Genomic DNA, 21,635 nt, shown 5'->3' on the forward strand with positions numbered 1-21,635 from the left:
AATTGGATTTGCTCTCATCTCAACCTCTATTGGTTTCCATAGAAACATAACTCAACCTTAACTTGCACCCAAGTGAAAGCTTGATTTTGAGGCAGAGATTACAGATTACACAGCTTTATCATGCCACACACTGAAGGCCTACGGTAGATCTTCCACGTGCTGATATGGTGCTACTCCTGCAAAAAAAAACAAGAGCTGCGATCACATTTAAATCAGCACAGCTTGATGTGTGACTTTGCAGCGTTTTTTTTCCCCAATAAATGTGGATTTCTCGTGCTTCAGGAGGTTCGATCAAGCCTGTCCTTCAGACTTGCCCTTGAGGAGAGTAGGTGTGTGTGTGATACCATTGTGGCTCCTCTCCTCTGCAGTGCCTGCTGCATGCCGGTCTCCTGATGTGCTCTGAATTAGGTCACACTCACATAAATACTATTGGTATCTCTAGAGCAGTTCCCAAGGTGTGGAGCTACAGGGCAGATATGCAGTTAGGGACTATGGACTGGTTAGTTTAAGTGGCTGTAAAATGCTCCTGTCTCTGGCAAAGTGTAAAACTTGCAATCTTTTGTTTGAAATTTGTTTTGTCAAATGCCTTTAACCTTTGTTGTGTAATCAGGTGATTTGTTGTCCTTGAAATCAGTGGACAACACTGTGTACTGATTAGTTTAGATACGACTGGCGTCCTGCAGATCGTAATTGCTTTAAAAGCTGCTTGAGGTTTACACCCTTTTTTGAAATAAAAAAAACATAAAACAGGGCAGAGCAAAGGGTATTTAAATTTGACAAAACAACATAGAACAATGTAGCACCAAATGTGGACGTGGGAAGAACTGACCCTAAGCAGGATCCCAAACACCCCACAGTCACTGGGAAGGAAGCCTGTTTATTAGGGAGTAAGCATCCTTTTGATGTTGATGTTGTGGAGAGTTGACAACTTGCTATCCATCTTCAAGGAACTCCCCAAAACCAAATACATTAGGAGGCCATAGTTACTGCAGAAACAGCTAAAGAAGTAAATATTTTGAGATAAAAATTAAGTTTCATATGTTGATATCGTCCAACTCATTCTGTCTGATTGACGATGTTGTTTCCTACATGTAGCTTTGTCCACCGAATTGTACAGAACATAAGGTACCTGTAATGAAATGAGCTATTATACTGTTTGTCCACAGTTAAAAGAGCAGTGTGAAGGATTTTGTGAGTTCTTGTGGTGAACTTGCAGACTGCAACCCCCCCCCCCCCATCAACCTCCCGATCCGAGAGCGTAATCTAAGACGATGGCTAGAAATTTTCTCTCCAGAGTCACAGTTTGATATGTTCGCTCAGAGCTACTCTAGAATCAAGGAGTTACAACATGTCAGACACAATTCTTGTTTTCATGTGATTTTGCACTTATAAAACCCTGGATTACTGTCATTTGTTTAATAAACTAAAAGCAGCCATGTGGTTCAAGCAGGCAGTCCAGCCTGCCAAACGAGGCAGACACACCCTGAACTCCAACCGTCTTGCACCTTGCTTGCTTTTGTTCCTGCTGGGACTGGCTGGTGTTTCATGTGTTTATTTACTCAGCCCCAAGGGCACTGTTTTCTGGCCCAACGGAATATCCTTTATTTCCATCATCAAATCAACATTTGGTCTCAGGAGGCTCTGTTGAATGAGACACAACAGATGATAGAAACTCTGCACCAACTGACTTTGACATTTTTTTTCTTTGTAATATTTTTTGAAGATTGAAAATTCAGAGCTTTTTAATTCTTAGATTTCTTTAGTAAACTAGGGGGAGGCAAAATGTCAGGTAGTACTAACCTGATGAAACCCAGTTACAGCAAGCGCCCAGATGACTGCTCAGATTGTCATTAACTGCTGTTGTGTTGCTTTGCACTTTATATTGCACCAGGAAGTGAAAGTAAATATCTGATTGCAGGTTTAGGACCAGATAGGAGCAACCTGTCTGATGCATTTCCTGTTAACTCACAACCAAAGAATTAATTTGCAATAATAAAGTAATGGAGCAGGGGATCACATATGTAGCAAAGGTTGGCAGAAGGTTAGCAGATGTGCTTTTCATTTGACCTTATTTAAGAGTCACAACAGCAACATGCAAAATGTTGGGGAAGCTTGTTTTAATATACCATGCTTCCGAGTTCATCAAATGACAAGTTTAAAGGATTAACTGGTAGGATGGTGTCAGATCACATGTTGTATTTGTTAAACTGGAGATAACGGTTATGGAATGAGGCTCTTGACCCCAGTTACATGTGTGCAAATATTGACAATGCACACTCTGCAGATGCCGCTCCTATGTTTCAACTTTTTCCAAAAGGAAACAATGAGGTCAGAGGATCTCTTTGTCTGATGGGATGTTGTTTGCCACTCTGACGGTTAACTTGCCAGACCAGATTTTCTGCTACTTCCAGCGAGCATTTTGTGTACACTTGTGCACACTTTTAAGAGTGTGTTTTATTATTTTACATTAGTAGGCTACACTTATTTGTCATTAAAGAAAATGAACCCATGTAGTCCACATAAACCCATGCTGTCCTATAAACTACGTATCTTGTGTATGCGAATAGAAATGTGTGTGATTTGTCATAGTCTACACATTCCCACAGAGTGTTAATGGCTCTACTGGTGGTCAAACAGAAGTGTGTGATGTGTGCAGTCAGGGTGGGACTGTGGAGAATTGATGATTTGGCTGGGTGGAGAGCAGCCTCACTGTGATTTACAGGTCAGCTCAGTCTCACTGATCTTTCTTCTCTTTTTGACCTAATAGCTCAGTTTCTGTTAGATCTAGCTCAGCATGCACAAGATAATTTTTGCAGATCATTATCTACAGACTGAAGGTGTTATTGATTTAAATTGTGCTTATTAGAGCAAATCAGCAAAGCTGTTGAACAGGATAAGATAAGACTAAAACTTATACAACTGTGACAGTTAGACATTACAGATGACACTTTCACTTATCACTAGGTGAAAGGCAAAACTGTTTGTCTTAATAATGGGTAAAGAATGTGGACAATCACTGTGTTTGTGCACGTGTACCTTTGGGTGCACATCACCTCAGACCAAATTGAAAAAAGAAAACCCATAGATGAGTCGTCTTATCTTTGGCATAAGAAACACTACCAGTCCTACTCGTTGCTCCGGCATGCAGATAAACCGCCTTCAAGACAGAGCACGTGGAAATCTAAAGTCTGTTAGTGTAGGCTTCCTCAGCAGGGCTTTTAACTGAGCATGAAAAGCATATGCGTTTCTGGAAAGTAAGATGGTCCACTTTCGCAACTGTTAACATCCTCTGGCTGTTGTTGTGAAGAATCTCTTACCTCTGCAATTTGAAATTGAAAAAGGTCAGAAAAGTTGAGCAATACTTCCACCCTTTTGCCTGGGTGTGTTCTGACTGTCTTGATTTGTATAGTGTGTATGCATTGTGTGTTTACACAGTGGGGCAGAGAAGGAAACGGACCATAAACAAGGCACTAGTTTGTGATCCTCAGCCAATTGGCTGCTTATCTCTGACCCACATGCTGGGGGTTATATAGGGCATATAAAACAGGCAGAGGAGGACTAGGCAAAAGGATAACCTTCTGATCTCTTGTGTGGGAATGAGCTGTAGTGGACTTGAATAATCACCCATTGGCTGGTGGATTCAAGTTGAGCGGATAGATTTTGGGAGGTTTACATTCTTAGAAGGATCCACAGTCTTCTGAGGGGAGAAGTGGACTCGGTGTCATCTCTCGCTTTCTCAACACTCAACACACACCCTTCCCCTTATTCTATTTTCAAGTGGTTGACGGTCAAGGAAGATGTGGAAAACACGAGCGGGAAAAGATGCAGATACACACATCTGTTTGTGAGAGCGCACACCACACATGGACACACAAATGCTTGTAGAAAACTTTCCCTGGCCACAGTTGTCAAACTCCCTGCCTACTGACCCACATTCCAGCCTGGTTGTGTCACTGGAACTCACAACCAGGCGGTCACTGTATTCCAGTGTAGCACTGAAAAATCACATGGATAAGATGGCATGCAAGAAATCACTTCAGTCTTTCCTGCTCTCCTGTTTCTGTACGTCCCCATTTCTCTGTCAGCCCCCTTCACTTTGCTGGCCCTTGCCTTCCCATCAGGTACTTATCTCCACTATTTGCCGATCTAGGTCAGTCTTCTTCTATCGGCCCCCCCCTCCTCTGCTGCCCTCCCCTTGCTAAGCACAGTGTTACATAACAGTGATGATTCAGTTGGAGCAGGCTTTATATGTTCCTCTTTCTGGATACATCTGGCTCCAGCTGACTGGTGTCAAACCAGTGTTTTTCTTTAAACCTCAGCTAGCCCAACGCATAGGTTTTCTATGAAACCAAATTGATGCCCACACTGTTACAAGTTCCTGTGCCTGCGTTGCCAGGATTTGCCAAACTTTTGTTTTGGCTTTTTGTGTTCCACCTTTCAACAAGCACCTTTTTAACTCTCCTCAGCAAAGGCTATCTCACTTACTGTAGAGTTAGTGGTTTCAGAGATAAACTCAAAGAGGTAATAATCTAATCTGGTGCTTATCCTAATCCCGTTAGTGTTAGCGCTGGTACCATCTGGGCCCAGACATACTGCAGCTCTGATTATAATGAACCCATCAAAAGGTCTTCAAACCATCTCACTGGCTAAACTGTCATTGGCTCACATTCACCTCTGACCTGCTTCAGACAAAACCTGGAGGAGGGTGGATGGACTTTCCGATAGTAAATGAGTAAACAAACAAAAAAGGCAGGCAATTCGAATGGGTGACTGCAGAAAAACCTCATTTACATAAAAATACATTTTGTGTAAGGATTTACAAGTAATCTGTGCCTTTATGCCCTAGAGAAGCACCTGTAACTGTGGTGATGTAACCATGATGCTTGTTAATGGATAATCTGCAGTAGAGATGATGAGGAAATGGGAGTCGCCAGTGACAGTTCCACCATGGCAACCCCTCATCAACTCCACTCCTACCAATACACACACATACTATGAGCAGAGTGGGTGAGAGAAGGCGAGGAAGCCTGAGACTTTAGCTCTCAATGTTTGTTTGGCACCAAATATTTATGTTTAGATGTATTTTTGGTTTTGTACATATGCACAATACAGCACTCACACTGAACATAGGACCTGGTCATTGATGCATTGATGCTGCTTTTATAGGTTGGTATATATTTATTAATTTGAATACGCAATGCCTTCTAATATATTTGAGCAGTTGTTCTAACTATTTGTTGGCATGACTGTTAAAATTACTACCTGTAATGGGAAAAAGTTCACTTGCATCGGCAAACCCACAGATAATTATCAGCTCAATCAGCAGTTATCTGAGCACCTTTCAGATTACTGTTTTGGGTGCTGGCAAAATGTTCCTTTTCACCAAGTGGCAAGTAGAGTAGAATTTCCTAATGCAGCAGCTGCAATAATCTACATACTGACCACCAAGTAACAAAGTTATCAACTGAGTTGAACTAAGTGTGTATTTACCCTCAGAAGTTGGTGGGGAACATTATTCTTCTGCAATTCTGCAGGTGGATGGAAACAAAATCCCAGATTGATAAGAATGTTCCTCCATGTCTGTTTGATGCTTGTGAGTTTTCAAAGATTTTTGGATATTGACTTTAAAGAGGATGTGTTGTTATGCTTAGCACTTGTGCTTTACCCAGTGCAGCAAATAAATGAATACATTTAAGAAAACAAGGTAAATCCATTGTTTAAGCTGCATGATTGTTTTGTTTTTATGGCCAACAAAGTGTGAAAGTATTTGTGTGCAGCTGTCACAATAACTTTACAAATAAAGGTGCGTAGGTGTTTTAGATGCTGTATCCTTCAAGTGGGGGTCATGTACAGAAAAGGGTATTCCACATATGCACACCAAGAATTTGTGGGAATGCAGTCGTCCATACAGAGCCTCATGAACACTCTGATGATCAAATTTACATCACAAGGAGCCCTAACGGGACATCATCTGAACTCAATAGCTATGCACAAATGGCAGTGGTCACATGAGCTGCTATTATAGCACCCATCTTTTTATGTTTCTCATACTACTTTTCTAAAGCTTCAAACATTCTAACACGTTTTTTTTTCTTGGGAAGCACAAAAAAGTTTTAAGCCCATAAAACCATACTCATCACATTTAGTTTGGACAGGCAGAGAAAGAGGCGTTTTGTGTTGCTTTCAGTCAAAGTTCCACCAAAAGTAAAAGTTCTTATTCTGCCTCTGCAGTCTTTGTTTTTTTGTTTTTCACAATTGCCATTCTTGCTTTCTAGAATATTTCGTATCAAAGCAATCAGCTGATTCTTGTTTATATGCTGTTTATTTGCACGCACAGTTGAGTCAAGCTACATCTATAGCACCACTTGGCCAGGTAGTTGGACCGCCTTCTTTGTCCCAGTATGTATGCACAGGAGAGGTAAATCAGGGTTTTATTAGAGCAGAGTGAGAGTCTAGAAATGTTGCCTGAAAAACAAACTATGAGCTTAGTCATGAATGTTGTAACACTATCTCTTCAGTCAGAATCACACAGAATCAAAACTTCCTGTAAAAAGTTAGGCAATCCACTCAGAGGTGCCAAAGGGAATAAGAATATGGATGCAACAGGTTTGAGTATATTTCTGACAACAGAAATATGTTCAAACCTGTTGCCACCGTTGAAGATCATATCCAGTGAGGAGCGCCTCTAAAACACAGTTACCACTGCTCACACAGCAAACAGCTAGCCTTTGTCTGTCAGCAGATGTTCCATTGTTTGGCCCTGTGGTGTAAGGTTGCCTCAGTTGAATTTGGGACTCTTTCTGCATCTTTTGAATCTTGCCCCTTTCAGTGCTGTCACCAGCAGCCGCCCCCACCCCTTCATCTCCAAGCTACTCAGAGAGGGGCTTTACCCTCCCCCCAGCCCCTTTAACCCTCGACAGACCACATAGTTGTTGCCCCTCCACCAACACAGATACTACTCTTTTGTCTCCCTCGGTCAGGCCTTCACCAATCACACCCCCACCAAATAATTTATTGACCAATTACTCCAGTGTGAAGATGTATTTGCATCAATATACATTTAAATGTAGATTTAAATTTACACCCATGCATACCCACTCAGCATGATCAGAATGTCTGTTATCAGATGGTGAATACATGGTGTATAGATGGCTCTGTTTAGCCTTGCATGGTCACAACTTCTTCTTGAATGGGACTGCTGTGATTTTCAGGGCCCAGGAGACCACTACTGTGGAGCTTATGTAATAATCACGGCCTGTTTTTGACCACCCCTCTACATGCTTGTGCGAGTAAAACACAAGAAAGAGGCAGAGTAATAAGACCTAGGAAACACACAAGCAACACAGGCTTCCTGTTTTTGTGTTGAACCAATTGGAGGCAGGAAGTGAGAGGAACGGCTGCTCTTTTGCCGTGTGACTGGCATATTTTGCCAGATGAAGAAATACTGCTCTGTCAGGTGGCACCCACTTACTAATACCACAGATTTAAAAGGCCCGGGTGACTCCAGGCTCTTATTAACAACAAATCCAGTCATGTGGCTCGAGTGGGTGCTGCTGATTGTCTGCGATGCCAAGTTCGCACATGACCTTTCTATCCTTTACCTTGTTAGTGGAAGACTCTCCTCAGCGAGAAAAAGAAGGAAGGCTTTTACATGTGTGTGATAACAGCATACGTTTGTGTGTCTGTGAAGCTGTGAGAAAGAATATGCAGAAGCGCTCAAGCCAAAACCAAGCAGAATCCTAGTAAGAACAAAGAATCCGGTGGTGGTAAACATGCCTGAGTGGCTGCTTTGAAGGACTGCTTAAGGTTATAATAGTCATCTGGCTTGCCTCAAGCCTTTAGGCTGTGTGTTGGGGGTGGGGCCTGGTAAAGGGTAGGGGGTAGTCCAGGCTGTTACCCTCTTTGTTCTGGCTTGCTACACTCATGCTTTCTTTTGTCTCCACCCACAGTCTACCACAGAGAGCTTTATTTCTCCAGTAGTCTCGCGCCAAAACAGAAAGAGGATGGCATGTTGCTTTTTCCTCCTTCTTTCTCTCCTAATGCCCCTTCAAGGTGTTTCATATCTGACATGTTTCCAGGGCAACTGCAGGTACGGCGTAGGTGTGCCAAAGCTCCTTGAGCTCAGCCTGTATAGCCCCTTTCTTCTCTCTTTCTCGATTCTGTGTTCATTTCGCCCCAGCATTTCCCGCCACTCCAGGGTGCATGGGGAGGGGAGGGGGAGTGGTGTCACAGCCGGTATGAAGAAAGACAACCTCCTCTAAGCCTCGCGCCAAATGCCGGTGTTATTCAAATCAAGTCAGTGGGTGCGGCCCAACTGTCTTCGTGTCCTGTTAACCCCCTCAGAGCTTCAGACTCAAACACAAAGGCAGACCCACGTGTAGGCTCGGGGCTTTGCCTCCTTAATGTATAAGTGATGATTCACAGATACAAAAGAATGTGAAGCTTCCACTATTATAGTTAGAAAAATATAACTATTTTTGTTTTATCAATTTTTTACTTTTTGCCATATCAGACTTAGTTCCTGGATCTAATTATTATCTTCACACTATAACAACCTGTCCGTAATGACCTTAAAGCAATAGTTTCTCTGTAATTTTGATGTGTAAACATTACCACAGATGCTGAACATTCTAGTGAACATAACATATATAGTTCCAAATTCTCACTATTTACAGATACAAAATACAAACGTTTTCAGATCTACTTCCTTTTTTACACCAGCAGCATTTCTCTTTCACATCCTCTTTGTCTACAACACTTCAAGGCATGAATGAAACTGAGGCATTCAGAGCACACAGGGGTTCTAAGCTTATTGAGCCTATACTACACTCTGGTGGTTGAGTAGATTAAATGCAAGGACTGCCTTTTATTTTCAATGCTACCACACTACTTCAACGGCATACCTAGGCTAAAGAGTTTTAGCTGCTCTCTGAGGGGTTTAAATACTGAGACCTCTCTGGTTGCATTTGCACCTCAGAAATGGACACAAGATGTGACGTCAAAATAACAGTGTCATTCCTCTGTCGTGTTGGGGTTAGATACTCCAGGCTTCACTTTTGGTCGTATCGTCTGGGACAACCACAATTCCAGTTGTAAGTTGGGAAGTTGTGTAAAATGTAAATAAAAGCAGATTGCAACCATTTGCAAATCTCACAAACCACTATTTTATTTAATATAAAACACATAAACATGTTAAATGTCTCATGGTGAGACATTTTACTATTTCATGAAAAATATTAGCTTCTCTTGAATTTGATAGCAGCAACACGTCTCTAAAAAGGTGGAACAAAGGCTTTGACTACGCCATCATCTATGGTACATAATGTCATCAAAAGATGACGATGATGAGAACTGTATTTCAATCATGGGGAAGTCTCAAGCAAAGCAAGAGTACAAAAGAATCAATCAAACACAGACCACATTATTTACATGTACGGAAGGACTGTAAACTTGTTTAAATCCTTTCAAAACTTTGAAAAGTCAAAAGTCCCTAAAACTCCATTAATCATTAATGTAGAAAAACACAGAACAATATGTAATTACATCACTTATAATCTGACTTTTTATTCTAGCAAAGACTAACTTAATTACTTACATTCATCAGAGCTACACTTTATTTTTTTCAAATCCATATGATAAAAATGTATCGTTCTATCCTTTCTTCTCAATCTTCAAATGAAAATCTGTATAAATTATTTGTCTTTTTTCATGTTGTGCTTCAATTGCTGTTTACAGTAAAAATTTTTAAATATTACAGAAGAAAATGTAAATGAACATAAATCTGTGCAACATCTAGTGACCCTTAAAGGAGGGTATATATATATATATATATATATATATATATATATATATACATGTATATATACAGAGAGAGAGAGAGAGAGAGAGAGAGAGAGAGAGAGAGAGAGAGAGAGAGAGAGAGAGAGAGAGACAGAGAGAGAGAGAGAGAGAGAGAGGGAGAGAGAAAGAGTTTGGGCGCCAGACAAATAGAGACATACAATCCTGCTGCTGTTAATCAATAAAACATCTTGGCGTCTGGTGTCTGAAGAGCTTGGAGGAGAGTTAGTGGCTCAAATTTAGTCCTATCCCTAAGACTGAAACCCTCACAAATCAAACTTCAGACTTATGTAAAATACAACAGTTAATTGATCCTGATGTTTGTACTTTTGTACATTTGATTGTGCCGCTGTAACTTGCAAGGCAATAAGTTTAACAAGGGAAAAAATATACAACAGTTTAAACATTTGCTTTTTTCTAATGGTGCAAGCGGATGTGTTTTTTTGTAGATTTATTAGAATTCAACATCATTTATCCGCTGCCTTTTTTTACTGCTGCTAGATGCTGCTAAAGATGATGTTCATGATGGATGCAGTACACACGCCTGCTCAGTATCTTCTTTCCAGAAACCATCTGTGGCTGGTAAATGATCAGTTTGTTGTGATAAAAGCAGAGTTAATACTGTTGATTCAGCATTTATATTCTTCAAAGCACAACATGTGCTTTTATCTTGGTTCAATGCATCACCTGCCTGTTTCTCGATGCCACAGATGGAGGCTGGTGTCCACCCAGCCAATCAGATCAACAGTACATATGGGAGAGTCCCTGTCGCACTGACTCTCTGACTGTTGCCTGGCAACTGGGACTGCTGCTTCATAATTCAATCCTTGCAACGACAACCTCCAAGGTTGAGACGGAAGCATTATCAGTACATGCACGGAGGGTAGCAACTGAGCCGGGATGGACTGCATTTCCCACAATGCATAGCAAGGTTATGTAACAGGAGTTCATGAAAGGAAGTGAGGAGAACACAGAATACAATGTTCCTTTGCAATAACACCTAAAACAATACATTAAACCCATTTTCTATCAAGCTAAAAATGATCTATGAGAAAATTCAGGTTCTGTCTCTGTTAGGGGAACTGAAGCGTGAGCTCAAGCTTGAGTGTCATGATTCTCAAGAATCACGACACAGGACAGACTGACTTCCTCTGTCCAATAGCATGCAGTGGCTAGTTGTCATAGATTACATCACATGCTCTGCTATGGCTGCAGGGAGTCAGAAACAGAAAGAGTTAAAAATTCGGAGGATGCATAATCGCTTCAAGTCAGTGGTACAAGAGAAGAGCACACAGACAGACCAACACAGAGGAGCTGACAGAGGGATTTCATCTGCACGATGCTACAGATAAGAGGACGAGCTCCCAACTTGAATTTATTGTTTTTTAAGCTCTGCCTCCATCCTCCTTCTCCGCAACATCGTGCTCTAAATTTATACTGCATTTAGCCAAGTGTCTCTGCAGCTGCAGTCAGGTTGTTCTCATCTGTTGACTGCAGCAGGACTGAAGCGTGAGGATTTTGTTGGGAACTCTTGCAATAAGGACATAGGAAAGCGAGCCTTCAGGGGACACACTGGGTCTCAGTGTGATCCTGGGAGGAAGTTCTGAGCTGTAGAAGTAAGATGAGTCTGAAAAGCGGTCCCACTCTGACCGTCAGTGGACAGGACTTGGTCAAGAATGGCAGCAGTGGCAGCCAACCCCCCTGGGAAGATGCCAGAACAGTTTTGATGCCCTCCACGCCCACCAGGAAACCAAAATCAGTGAGTATTTACATCTTTTCCTATGCACATCTACTTACAACTACAGCTACCATGTCAGACTCATTGGCAGAAAAGAGGATCCTTATTAAACATAATATAAATGGATAATGAAATCAGACACACTCATACTCACTTTTTTAAGCTACTTATGTCACATTGTTCAAGACTGATGACAACACATGATAACGATGGAGCACAGACACTATGAACAGTCAACTTTATGAAAATCCCCCCTTATTAAAAACAGCTAAAGGATTGATCCAAGTCTGTCTGTGAGTGCTGGAAATAAATGACATGGAGATGTAGTTGAGGGAAACACGATAGGCTTCATTGTGTCAGTTAGAAACTGAGCAAGACAGAGAGGTTGTGTTTCAGATCAGGTGGATGGATAAAGACAATCAGAGACCTGTGACAGAAAGACAAGAACATCAACCACAACTTCAGGCACTTGTAGGATGCAGGAGTTGTGAAAGTACAATGTTATCCCAGAGTCAATTTTCTCTCAAGGTTTCCGATTAAAAGGTTTTCACAAATTTCTTGTCTTCAGCATGTATATGCCATAATGTAATGAAGTTATTGTTTACTGCTGTTTGTGTAAAGGTCAGCATATTTATTGGAAATATCTCTTCTCCATAGTGCCTGAGGTCATTTAGTTTGACAATACACTGTAATGTTGCTGTAACTTCATGAAACAATGTTTTATACGAATATTTAAAAAAAAAACGGTCTTGGGATAAAGGAGTTAAAGTTCAATAAAATTACCCAAAAATCTTTAGTTCAGTTAAATTTTGTTCAAAACAATCGAAAGATAAATGACAAAAATTGTCCGGATTATCCGTTGAAATATGATCAAATGCAGAGAGTTCGGTCTCAGCCTCCAAAGAGTTAACAGATGTCAGCCTGTGGAATGTGCGCCTGCACTATCAGGCTTTTACAAGGGAAAGTATTTCATATCACGCTGTCACTTCAATTCGGTCACATCACCTCACTCAGTTTACCCACAGCTGTGTGTCAGTGGAGTGATGAAACTTTCTCAATATTCTTCTGCTTCCGCTTAGAGATAGAATATAGTCCTACTTTCAGTTAACTCTGAACCTGATGAGATGACAAACCATCAGCTCTACTCGTTTAAAATTAATTGTCTTCAACCTGTTGCCCTCCAGCCCAAGCCGGAGAATGCCATTACCATCGCTGTGTCCTCTCGAGTCCTCTTCAACATGGAAAAGGAGCAGCAGATCTTTGAGCAGCAAGGCATGGAGGAGTACATCAAGTATCAGGTGGCACATGAAACGGAGCCTTTCAGCCCTGGACCTGCCTTCTCTTTTGTCAAGGTCTGAGACTATGAGGGGGAAGAGGTGGACTCACGAGCACATACACATATACAACATGTCAGAACCAATGCAAAATTCTTCCTTGTTGCTTGATTTGGCTAATCAAATAAGCACACTTACACTCATTTCCATCCTCTGTGCAGTGATATCATCCTTTATTTGAACACAAATCTGTGCTTGGTTGTGTGTCCAGGCTCTGGAAGCTGTCAACACTCAACTGAGGGAGCTTTATCCTGAGAGCGAGGAGGTCTTTGATGTCGTGCTCATTACCAACAACCATGCATATGTCGGCCTTAGACTCATCAATACCATCAATCATCACCGTGAGTTAATGATACAGTGATAACTTCTCTTCTTGCATTGTACCTCATCTATAAACTGGACTTTTAAAGAGTTTTAAGTCCACACCAATCAGAGTTACTTTCTCCAAAAAAGAAAACTGTTCTGAAACTGTCTGAAATGCTTGAATTTGTAATTGAGGCATTGAGTTCCTCGACGTGAGGAACATTTGTCTGTTTGCTAGTTTGGTGTGCCTCAAACAAAGAATGGCCAGCTGGCTTGTACTCCACCACTTTTGACCAACCAGTACACTAATAAGAGGAGTCGGACAGTTTCAGTAAGGGGACCTGAAAGAGACAAGAGATAAAATGAAGCAATTCACACAAAGTCTGACAAGAAGTGCAGCAGCAGTCAACATTGAAGCCGTTACACGGCCTATATCAGACGCCCTGAAATAAAGTAATTAACTAGAATGTTGGCATAAAGTGAGCACTGTTTAGCTGCAATATATAGATAATATAGTTTATTTGGAACTTTTTAAAAATAATTTTATCATAATGTAATGTCAAGAGATGACTGTTCTAAGCCTTGAAACCAACACAAACACTGCAAAAAGTTTCAAATGGATAGAAAAGAGATCCAAGATGTTTCTAAAATACACTTCAGGCCATTCTTTAATTATATTACCAAGAGACAAAAACTAATCCATAGTCGGTTGTAATTGGTTATTGTCCAAAAACATTTAAAAGCACATCTATAGTGTTACCTGTTGTGCTGGGTTTCATGTTCTTTTATTTAAATGAACAAAACAGAGAGCAATCATTTATATGATTTTCACCCACGAAAGCATTAAGACCAATGAATATCAGTCTGACAAAAAAGCCTGTTGGAGAAAAAAATCTATAGTCCCCAGCTGTTTTTGAAAGTTCTTGACTCTCAATTTTGAACTGAAATAATATCAGCATTGACATATTGGAATAACTAATAGGAATGAATGTGATTAGAGGTGGCACTTAGAAGAGAGAGTTCTTTGCGATCCCTAAAACAACAAGAAAAATATAAAATGTCTCAAGCCTTATCCCTTACAAAGCTCTTTTTCGAGCCATCACTTCAGGCTTTTTACTGTCATGCTGGAGGTCAATTAAATACAAATTTATACAGCTACTGCCTTGCCAAAAGGAAAGTTTCAAATAAAAAATGAATGAATTGATTCTGATATGAAGAATAACACTGTCATCTGTACAACTTCCAGGGATAGTATTTAAAATGACTCACTACTACTCTTATAGTTGTGAAAAAGAAAGTACAACCTCTGTCAAATCTGGGGTTTTGTGTATCAAGACATAGAAAGTCCTCTTGTCCATTGAACAAAACATGTAAAACCTTTGAATTAAGAGAACTTTATTTTCACCATGACAGTAAATTCATTCCCAACATATTGCTTATGTCAGATTCTCTAATAACTTCTGAGGATAAAACATTTTTCAAATACTTTCCTAGAAATGCTTTTTTTTTTTGCTTACACACCTAAGCTCATAAATCATGAATCGACTTGAATTAACAGCAAGTGCCTTTTAATTTCTCTTCAATGGTTTAGTCAGGAGTCAAACAGAAAAACGAACTTTTAGTCAGCAGTGGCATAAGATACTGAGGCCAGAAAACATGTTTTACTCTCTGGTCTGTATTAAAAATATACTAAAATCCAATCAGGCAGATTAGAAGTGTTGTTCCTGCAGTGATTTAGGACATAAAAACAGATTTGGGGCTGACATTAAGCAGAAATGGTCTGACCTTAGAGTACGAGGGGAAAAAAGACTGGCAGTAACATCCTGTAATGATGCAAAAATAGTGTGGTATCATGTTTATCAAGTCAAGACTTCAAAGAAATACTTTCTATCTCAAAGTGAGGTTTTCATAGTAACTGCTTAGACCTGTTTTTTTGCTTTAATCAAACTTCAAATTTGATTTTAAGATTTTATGAAGTTTCATGAGGCCATCTGCTGACTGCATAAAAGCAGATAAAGGGATGGCTGGAGTCCGCAGCTGGTCCTCCTTATTCCCACACTGTGAGTGACTTTATGACCCAAACTCTCCCACAGACACGGACGCGTGTACATAAAGTCCACTCAAGGTGTCACAGTATCCTCTGTCGGATAAATAAGATGAAGACAGTAACAGAATATGAACAGGCTGTTTGTCTCAGAATCTCCTGAACTATGGTGCTTTACTGTTCAACTGCTTTGTGAAGCTCCTTTTGTGAAGCCCAGCAAGTTCACAAACTCCCACTCAGTTCAGGGGGTCACTGTCATCCCTCTGTGTGAACTGGGACTGACAGTGGTTACAGTGGGATCTTTCTCATGGTCCACACAACACAATATGACCCGAAAATACTGCTGGGAGTTTGGTTCAGTCTCTTTGCACGGGTTTACCATCTCAAATCCTGCATCAACCGATGTATTCAAGTGGAATAAATATGCCCACCCTGGCAGTCAGAGTGTGATAATGTGCAGCCCAACAACATGTTACACTGACCTGAAAGATATTTATGTTCATCATGATGATTATTATTACATTTACATGAGTAAGATGGCTAAGATGGGGTAAATATTTCTTGTGCTAACTTCTAAATTGAAATTGCTTCCTCATTAACACAGACAAAGGAACAGTCAGTGATGTGAAAAATCTTCCCCAAAATATGATGGTGAACTTTTTGTGTAGTTATCAGCTGTATCCACATCATCTGATCCCTCTTCTTTTCATCCCTCTCCTTTGTAGAGTTGTTCATCGAGCGCTTCTGTATGACAGGAGGAAACAGTCCAATAGGCTACTTAAAGGCATATCACACTAACCTTTACCTGTCTGCTGACCCGGCCAAGGTTCGCGAGGCTCTGGAGGAAGGTAAGTACAGTAAGAGAAATGAGCCACTCATCACTGTGACGCTCTGCTGTGACATGCTCATATGCGTTTTCAAAAAATATCTTCAGAGGAAATTAAAAATCCAAACACAGTATGTGTGATATTTTGTGTGTGAACCAGGTATAGCAGCAGCCACCATGTTCACCCAAGAGAAGATAACGGAAGTGTCAGAGACTCAGCTGCGTGTTGCCTTTGATGGCGATGCCGTCCTCTTCTCAGATGAGTCTGAGCAGATTTACAAGGCCCATGGACTGGACAAGTTCTTTGAGCATGAGAAAGCGCATGAAAACAAGCCCCTGGACCATGTACAGTACACACAAAGTGACACATTATCACTTCAGTGCACTTTCTTCAAGGATAGATGAAACTTGACTGAAATTCAATTTTTAATTTAACTGTGCACTGCACACAACATGTTAACAGACCAGACAAGTTAAGCTAAAACTGAAACTGCATCTAACTGTCGATCATGATCATTAAATTCTGCAACTACGGTGCTAAGTTTACAATACGAGTGATTAGAAAAAAAGGACTTGATGATATGATTTTCTCTGTATGAAGGGTCACATATGTGAATGCACAAACTACAAGTTGTGATTCTGTTGTGATGTTTCTGGATCTCGCTTACAGGGACCACTGAAGGGCTTCCTGGAGGTTTTAGGAAAGCTTCAGAAGAAGTTTTATGCCAAAGGCCAGCGCATGGACTGCCCCATCAGGACCTACCTGGTGACAGCTCGCAGCGCCGCCAGTTCCGGTGCCAGAGCCCTGAAAACTCTGCGCTCGTGGGGTCTTGAGATTGACGAGGCTCTTTTTCTTGCAGGTGCACCCAAGGGCCCAATGTTAGAGAAGATCAGGCCGCACATCTTCTTTGATGACCAGATGTTCCATGTGGAGGGGGCAGCAGAAATGGGCACAGTGGCGTGCCACGTGCCCTATGGGGTCGCTCAGAGAGTTGCAAGGAAAGGAGTAAAGGATGAAGAGTCTTCTGCTGTTAAGTAGCCAAAACATCTCAGTGCAGAGGAACAGGAGTATAGAGGGATTACTAATATTGGTATTCAGCAGTGTAATATTATAACTGCTGGATTATGAAATGACAAAAAAAAAAACAGTGTGAGCTATAATAAACATCTTATTATTACATTAATCAAAACACTTATTTTTTCATATTTATTTTATCTTCTCCTGACCATAGATATAGTTTCATAAATGTATTTATTCAAACTACTATAAGCCATTTAATTATAGTTTCCAGGTGTAAAAAAGTCTTTTACTAATGGGGCTGTATGATCATGTGCATTGTGGTCATTTCTGCATGAATCCATGCCATGTCACTCACATCTGGAGATGATGTACATCCCTTTTGAAAGACAAGAGCCATATTAAAATATAGTGCTTAAAATTAAACAGCCATATATTTACAAACATTTGAGATATAAAAGTCAACCGACTATAATTAGTATTGATTCAGGCATAAGAATGATAAACATAAAACAACTATTTTTGTAAATTCCAATTTTATGCAGAATTATGGGTTAGTGCAAAACGAGTAAAACTGGTGCCTTTCCACACAGTTCTCTTCTTTATGTTGTGATGATTCTTCTTTGTCACTTGTTGCATGTTGTTGTAAGTGCACATTGTACATGTCACTGACTGATTCGTGTATATGAATGTAACTTAAAATAGCAAATAAGGTGTAGCAAAAGACTTGAAGCTTGAAAATGTTACTCATGTTTCCCTTTGTTAAAAGATTCTGTAAGTGTGAACATGTTCAGCATTTGCTGATATCCATGATGTGCAATTTTAATGTCTGCTGCTTGGTTCATAATTGTTGAATGTTCGCTGTTCCCCAAGTTATTGTCTCTCTGTCTAATTTTGTTGTGTGGGTGTTATCGGTGTTCCTGCTCTCCATGACTGAGTGTGAAGCAAACTCTGAGTTCAAGAAGACCAGCGTTTGCTGTCAGATGTGAAATCAGTCTAAATTGGCCAAATAAATAACTGAGCACTGTTTTTATTGTATCCAAACTGCATCAAAGAATACCGTATTTACAAAGAATCTCAGTGAATGTTTTTGCAGTGGAAAAAGCCTATGTTTTCATGTCAAAACAAGGGGAAATGGTGATTAAACTCTGGTCTTTCTGAGAGAAAAATTAAATGGATTAAAATGATTCAATGGCGAAATGGTTCTTCCTTTTGACAGCAGAGGGCGACTGACGCCAAAAATTTAAAAGCAATCTATCCCTGCTGCTGCCATACAGCTGCTGCTGAAACCGAAACAACCACTTATAAAGATAAAAAATGAAGGCTAGGGATACTAATGTTTATCAGAAAGATTTTTTATAATATCTGATGACATCTTTCATTTCCCATCTCACTACAACTTTGTGTTGTCTATGTTTTAGAGTTTCAGCTCTTTTTGCTGTGAAGACGGCAGGTTTCATTTCAGTTCAACAGAAACAGGTCCTAAAACTACAAGCATGAGGATGCAACACCTCACCTGGTGACACTCAGGGAGTGCCAACAGCTATTTTTAGGTGCTGTTTCTCTTGAAAAATATTGTCTGAACACAACACTTTGTAAATAACCTGTGTATGTATAAATGACTCACAGTACCTATGGCTTGTGATGGCAACTTGATAAAAGCCCTGTAGTGTACTTGCTCTTTTGTGATTTGTGTCCTACAGTTCTAAATCATTCAGTGAAGTTTATGAACAGATTGTTTTAAATAATATATGCATCTAATCTGTTGCTTCGGCTGTTGTTTTAACAGGGACCGTTTTAATATACTGAATTAGCGCTTTAAGAGAATCAAGAGAGAATAGAAGTATGAAGATTAACTGACAGAAAGCAGAGAGTTCAACACCTGATACAGCTGCTCAGACAGCGACAGGAGGGCAGGAAGACCTTCCTGCAAAAAAAAATTTTTTTGTTATTTAAAATGGATCTGCATGCAGGGTAGCCAGCCTCAGCACTTTATTTCAATTCAGTTGTGCATGAGTGACTTATGTTGACCACCACTGTGGTTTTTGACTTTCATAAAACAGCATTATACATATATTGTAAGATATTGGCATCGTAAATAAACATGCTTCCTTTAAAGGGTTCAGAGTGGAAACAATATGTGTTTATCTTTTGAAGTCAAAGAGTCCATCCATCCACTTCTGATATCCCAGCTCTATCCCAGCTGATATTGGGCTAAAGGCAGGGTGCACCCTGGACAGGCCGCCAGTCCATCACAGGGCGACACAGAGACAAACGAGATAAATAACCATGCTCGCTCAAATTCACTTAGGATCACCAATTAACCTCAGACTGTTTGGATGGTGGGAGGAAGCGAGAGTACCCAGAGAGAACCCGCGAACACACAGGGAGATACATACAAACTGCACTCAGAAAGGCCCCAGCTGGTGTTCAAACCAGGAACCCTTCTCACCTGCTCATACATCAGATATGCAGTCATAGTCATGCAACACAGAAAACAACAAGTAGGATTACAGGTTAATCAACTCAGATGACTTCTCAGCACTTTCAATTATATCCTGTTCAACCGTCTCTATTAGGGATTAAGTGTTTCTGATCTTTGTATGAGAGAAAAGAGAAACAGGATGTACTGTATGATACACAATTAATATCAACACAAATCTTGACTCGCACACAGTCACAAATCAGAGAGCAACATAAATCTGTTTCCCTGTGCAGTTATCTAGCATTCATTCAGCTGTTTTGTAGGTTGTAATTCTTGTTCCAGTCTCAGAACTTCACTGCCTTACAGTGAAGCTGTGCATGTTTTTTCGAAGGTAGATCACACTAAAAAGATTGAAATTATGCTTTTGACGCCGCCTCTCGGCCAATGACTGCTGGGATAGGCCCCAGCCCCCCTGCGACCTGACTGACGGATTAAGCAGGTATTGAAAATGGATGGATGGATGGAAAATATTGTAGTATTATGACAGTGTTATATACTTTTAGGATGTTACGACTATCAATATAAAGAAAATTGTTTTACGATGGGTATATTGTGGTGTCTTCTTCCAACAGGTTAGCAGACATCATCAAAAACTTTAAGTGATGGTGTCAAAAGTACATCTTTACGCACTTAGTCCCAAGGCTTTTCTCCACCTTGCGTTTCATAAAGGACCAGGGTGGGGTTCAATTAGTTTTAGAATAGTTTCCTGAGAAACGAAACTTGTTCAGAGAATGCTTGCACCCCCCCCCCCCACGCCCTCCATTGTCAGATGATGGTAGTTACACTCCTTTCCGAATAAATACAAACGACAGGTTGAGCCACTCTCATACATCTTTCTGAACACTACAGGGTAACATCAGCGTCTCCAAAACTGCCATGGCAGATGTTAACATAGAAGAAGTGTGTAAGTAAATGTGAATATATATATATATATTGATACCACTAATGTACTTCTTTATATACTTTTATTATTCATCACACATATTTTCTCTGATCAAAAGTGTTTTCATCTCCTTTTCGTGTGTCATTAACAGGTAAAGCTATCATCACTATTGCAGGTAAGATGTTTAAAACATGACTCACCAAAACACACTTTTTAAAAAATTTTTTTACCTGTGCTGTAAAGGTGAGCCTCAAAAATAATCTGAACTTTGGCAATTAGAGAAAGTTTTCCACAGCTCTGTTGTTGTGCAGGAGGTGTTGGCGCTGCGGCCATGACCCCTGGTGTTCTGGCTGCCATTGGTTTCACCTCAGCTGGGATAGCAGCAGGCTCCCTTGCTGCCCAGCTGATGTCCTATTTTGCAATTGCTAATGGAGGAGGAATTGTTGCAGGAAGTCTGGTAGCAATCTTGCAGTCTCTTGGTAAACTTAATTTTTTATTTTTTATGTATATTTTTTTATCTTACTCCATCAGTCCAGATACAAGGAAAATATCCAAGTCTGTAGGAAGAGGGTGAGCTTGACTCTCATCTGAGTTTTGATGTTTAGTTACATGTAAGGAAGAGTGAACGCTCTTATTTAACAGCCTTTTACAAACAAAATTTCAGATTTAAGATGGTGAAATGCAGGAAGGAGAATAACTTGAAATACATAAAATAAATGCATAAGAAGCTTTATCTACAGATAATTAAAGTTGAATAAGCAACTTATGGTCTGTCTTAACTGTATTTTTAACTGCAGGTACTGGTCTGTCATGGTTTGGACTTGGAGCTGTAGGCGGCCTTGGAAGTACTGTAGGATGGGTGCTGTCAGCTGTTTGTAACCAAACCGTAACACCATGATTTTTGATTAACAGAGTTTATGTACACCAGATTCTCTCTCCTCCAAATTAATTACAAGTGCTGTTTTGCCCTTTGTTAAACATTTTCATGTTTACATGCCACAAACTCAGCATACAGTATAATTCAGGAGTTGAAATATGAGCAAATGATACATTTACAATAGAACAACATGCAGTTATACAAGTGTGGAAGACGGGGATGTAATTTCCAGGTTGTGATGTTCCTCTGTTTTTGTGATTGATAATAAAAATGCATGCCAAATCAAATAA

General features: G+C 40.3%; 2 protein-coding genes across 2 annotated transcripts; both read left to right on the top strand.

The window, feature by feature from the left end:
- Positions 1–11,018: 11,018 nt before the first annotated feature.
- LOC142366235 (cytosolic 5'-nucleotidase 1A-like) lies at positions 11,019–18,287 on the top strand. Its single transcript, XM_075448065.1, has 6 exons — positions 11,019–11,596; positions 12,760–12,927; positions 13,121–13,250; positions 15,982–16,104; positions 16,243–16,427; positions 16,753–18,287. The coding sequence occupies exons 1-6, from the start codon at positions 11,459–11,461 to the stop codon at positions 17,119–17,121; spliced, it is 1,113 nt and encodes a 370-aa protein (XP_075304180.1). The 5' UTR covers positions 11,019–11,458; the 3' UTR covers positions 17,122–18,287.
- Positions 18,288–20,402: 2,115 nt separating this feature from the next.
- LOC142366236 (interferon alpha-inducible protein 27, mitochondrial-like) lies at positions 20,403–21,635 on the top strand. The gene is made up of 4 exons (XM_075448066.1): positions 20,403–20,489; positions 20,620–20,643; positions 20,780–20,947; positions 21,266–21,635. Exons 1-4 carry the CDS (start codon positions 20,462–20,464, stop codon positions 21,364–21,366), a joined length of 321 nt encoding a protein of 106 aa, XP_075304181.1. The 5' UTR covers positions 20,403–20,461; the 3' UTR covers positions 21,367–21,635.

This window comes from Odontesthes bonariensis, chromosome 17 (assembly GCF_027942865.1).
Source record: "Odontesthes bonariensis isolate fOdoBon6 chromosome 17, fOdoBon6.hap1, whole genome shotgun sequence".
Lineage (NCBI taxonomy): Eukaryota > Metazoa > Chordata > Actinopteri > Atheriniformes > Atherinopsidae > Odontesthes > Odontesthes bonariensis.

What these genes read in the sequence shown, in the direction of transcription:
- LOC142366235 (XM_075448065.1), top strand. Translation starts at nt 11,459, where the DNA reads ATGAGTCTGAAAAGCGGTCCCACTCTGACCGTCAGTGGACAGGACTTG. An exon ending in CTGCCTTCTCTTTTGTCAAG is followed by an intron (nt 12,928 to 13,120) that starts GTCTGAGACTAT and finishes TTGTGTGTCCAG; the next exon opens with GCTCTGGAAGCTGTCAACAC. An exon ending in TCGCGAGGCTCTGGAGGAAG is followed by an intron (nt 16,105 to 16,242) that starts GTAAGTACAGTA and finishes TGTGTGAACCAG; the next exon opens with GTATAGCAGCAGCCACCATG.
- LOC142366236 (XM_075448066.1), top strand. Translation starts at nt 20,462, where the DNA reads ATGGCAGATGTTAACATAGAAGAAGTGT. An exon ending in AGCTATCATCACTATTGCAG is followed by an intron (nt 20,644 to 20,779) that starts GTAAGATGTTTA and finishes GTTGTTGTGCAG; the next exon opens with GAGGTGTTGGCGCTGCGGCC. An exon ending in AGCAATCTTGCAGTCTCTTG is followed by an intron (nt 20,948 to 21,265) that starts GTAAACTTAATT and finishes TTTTAACTGCAG; the next exon opens with GTACTGGTCTGTCATGGTTT.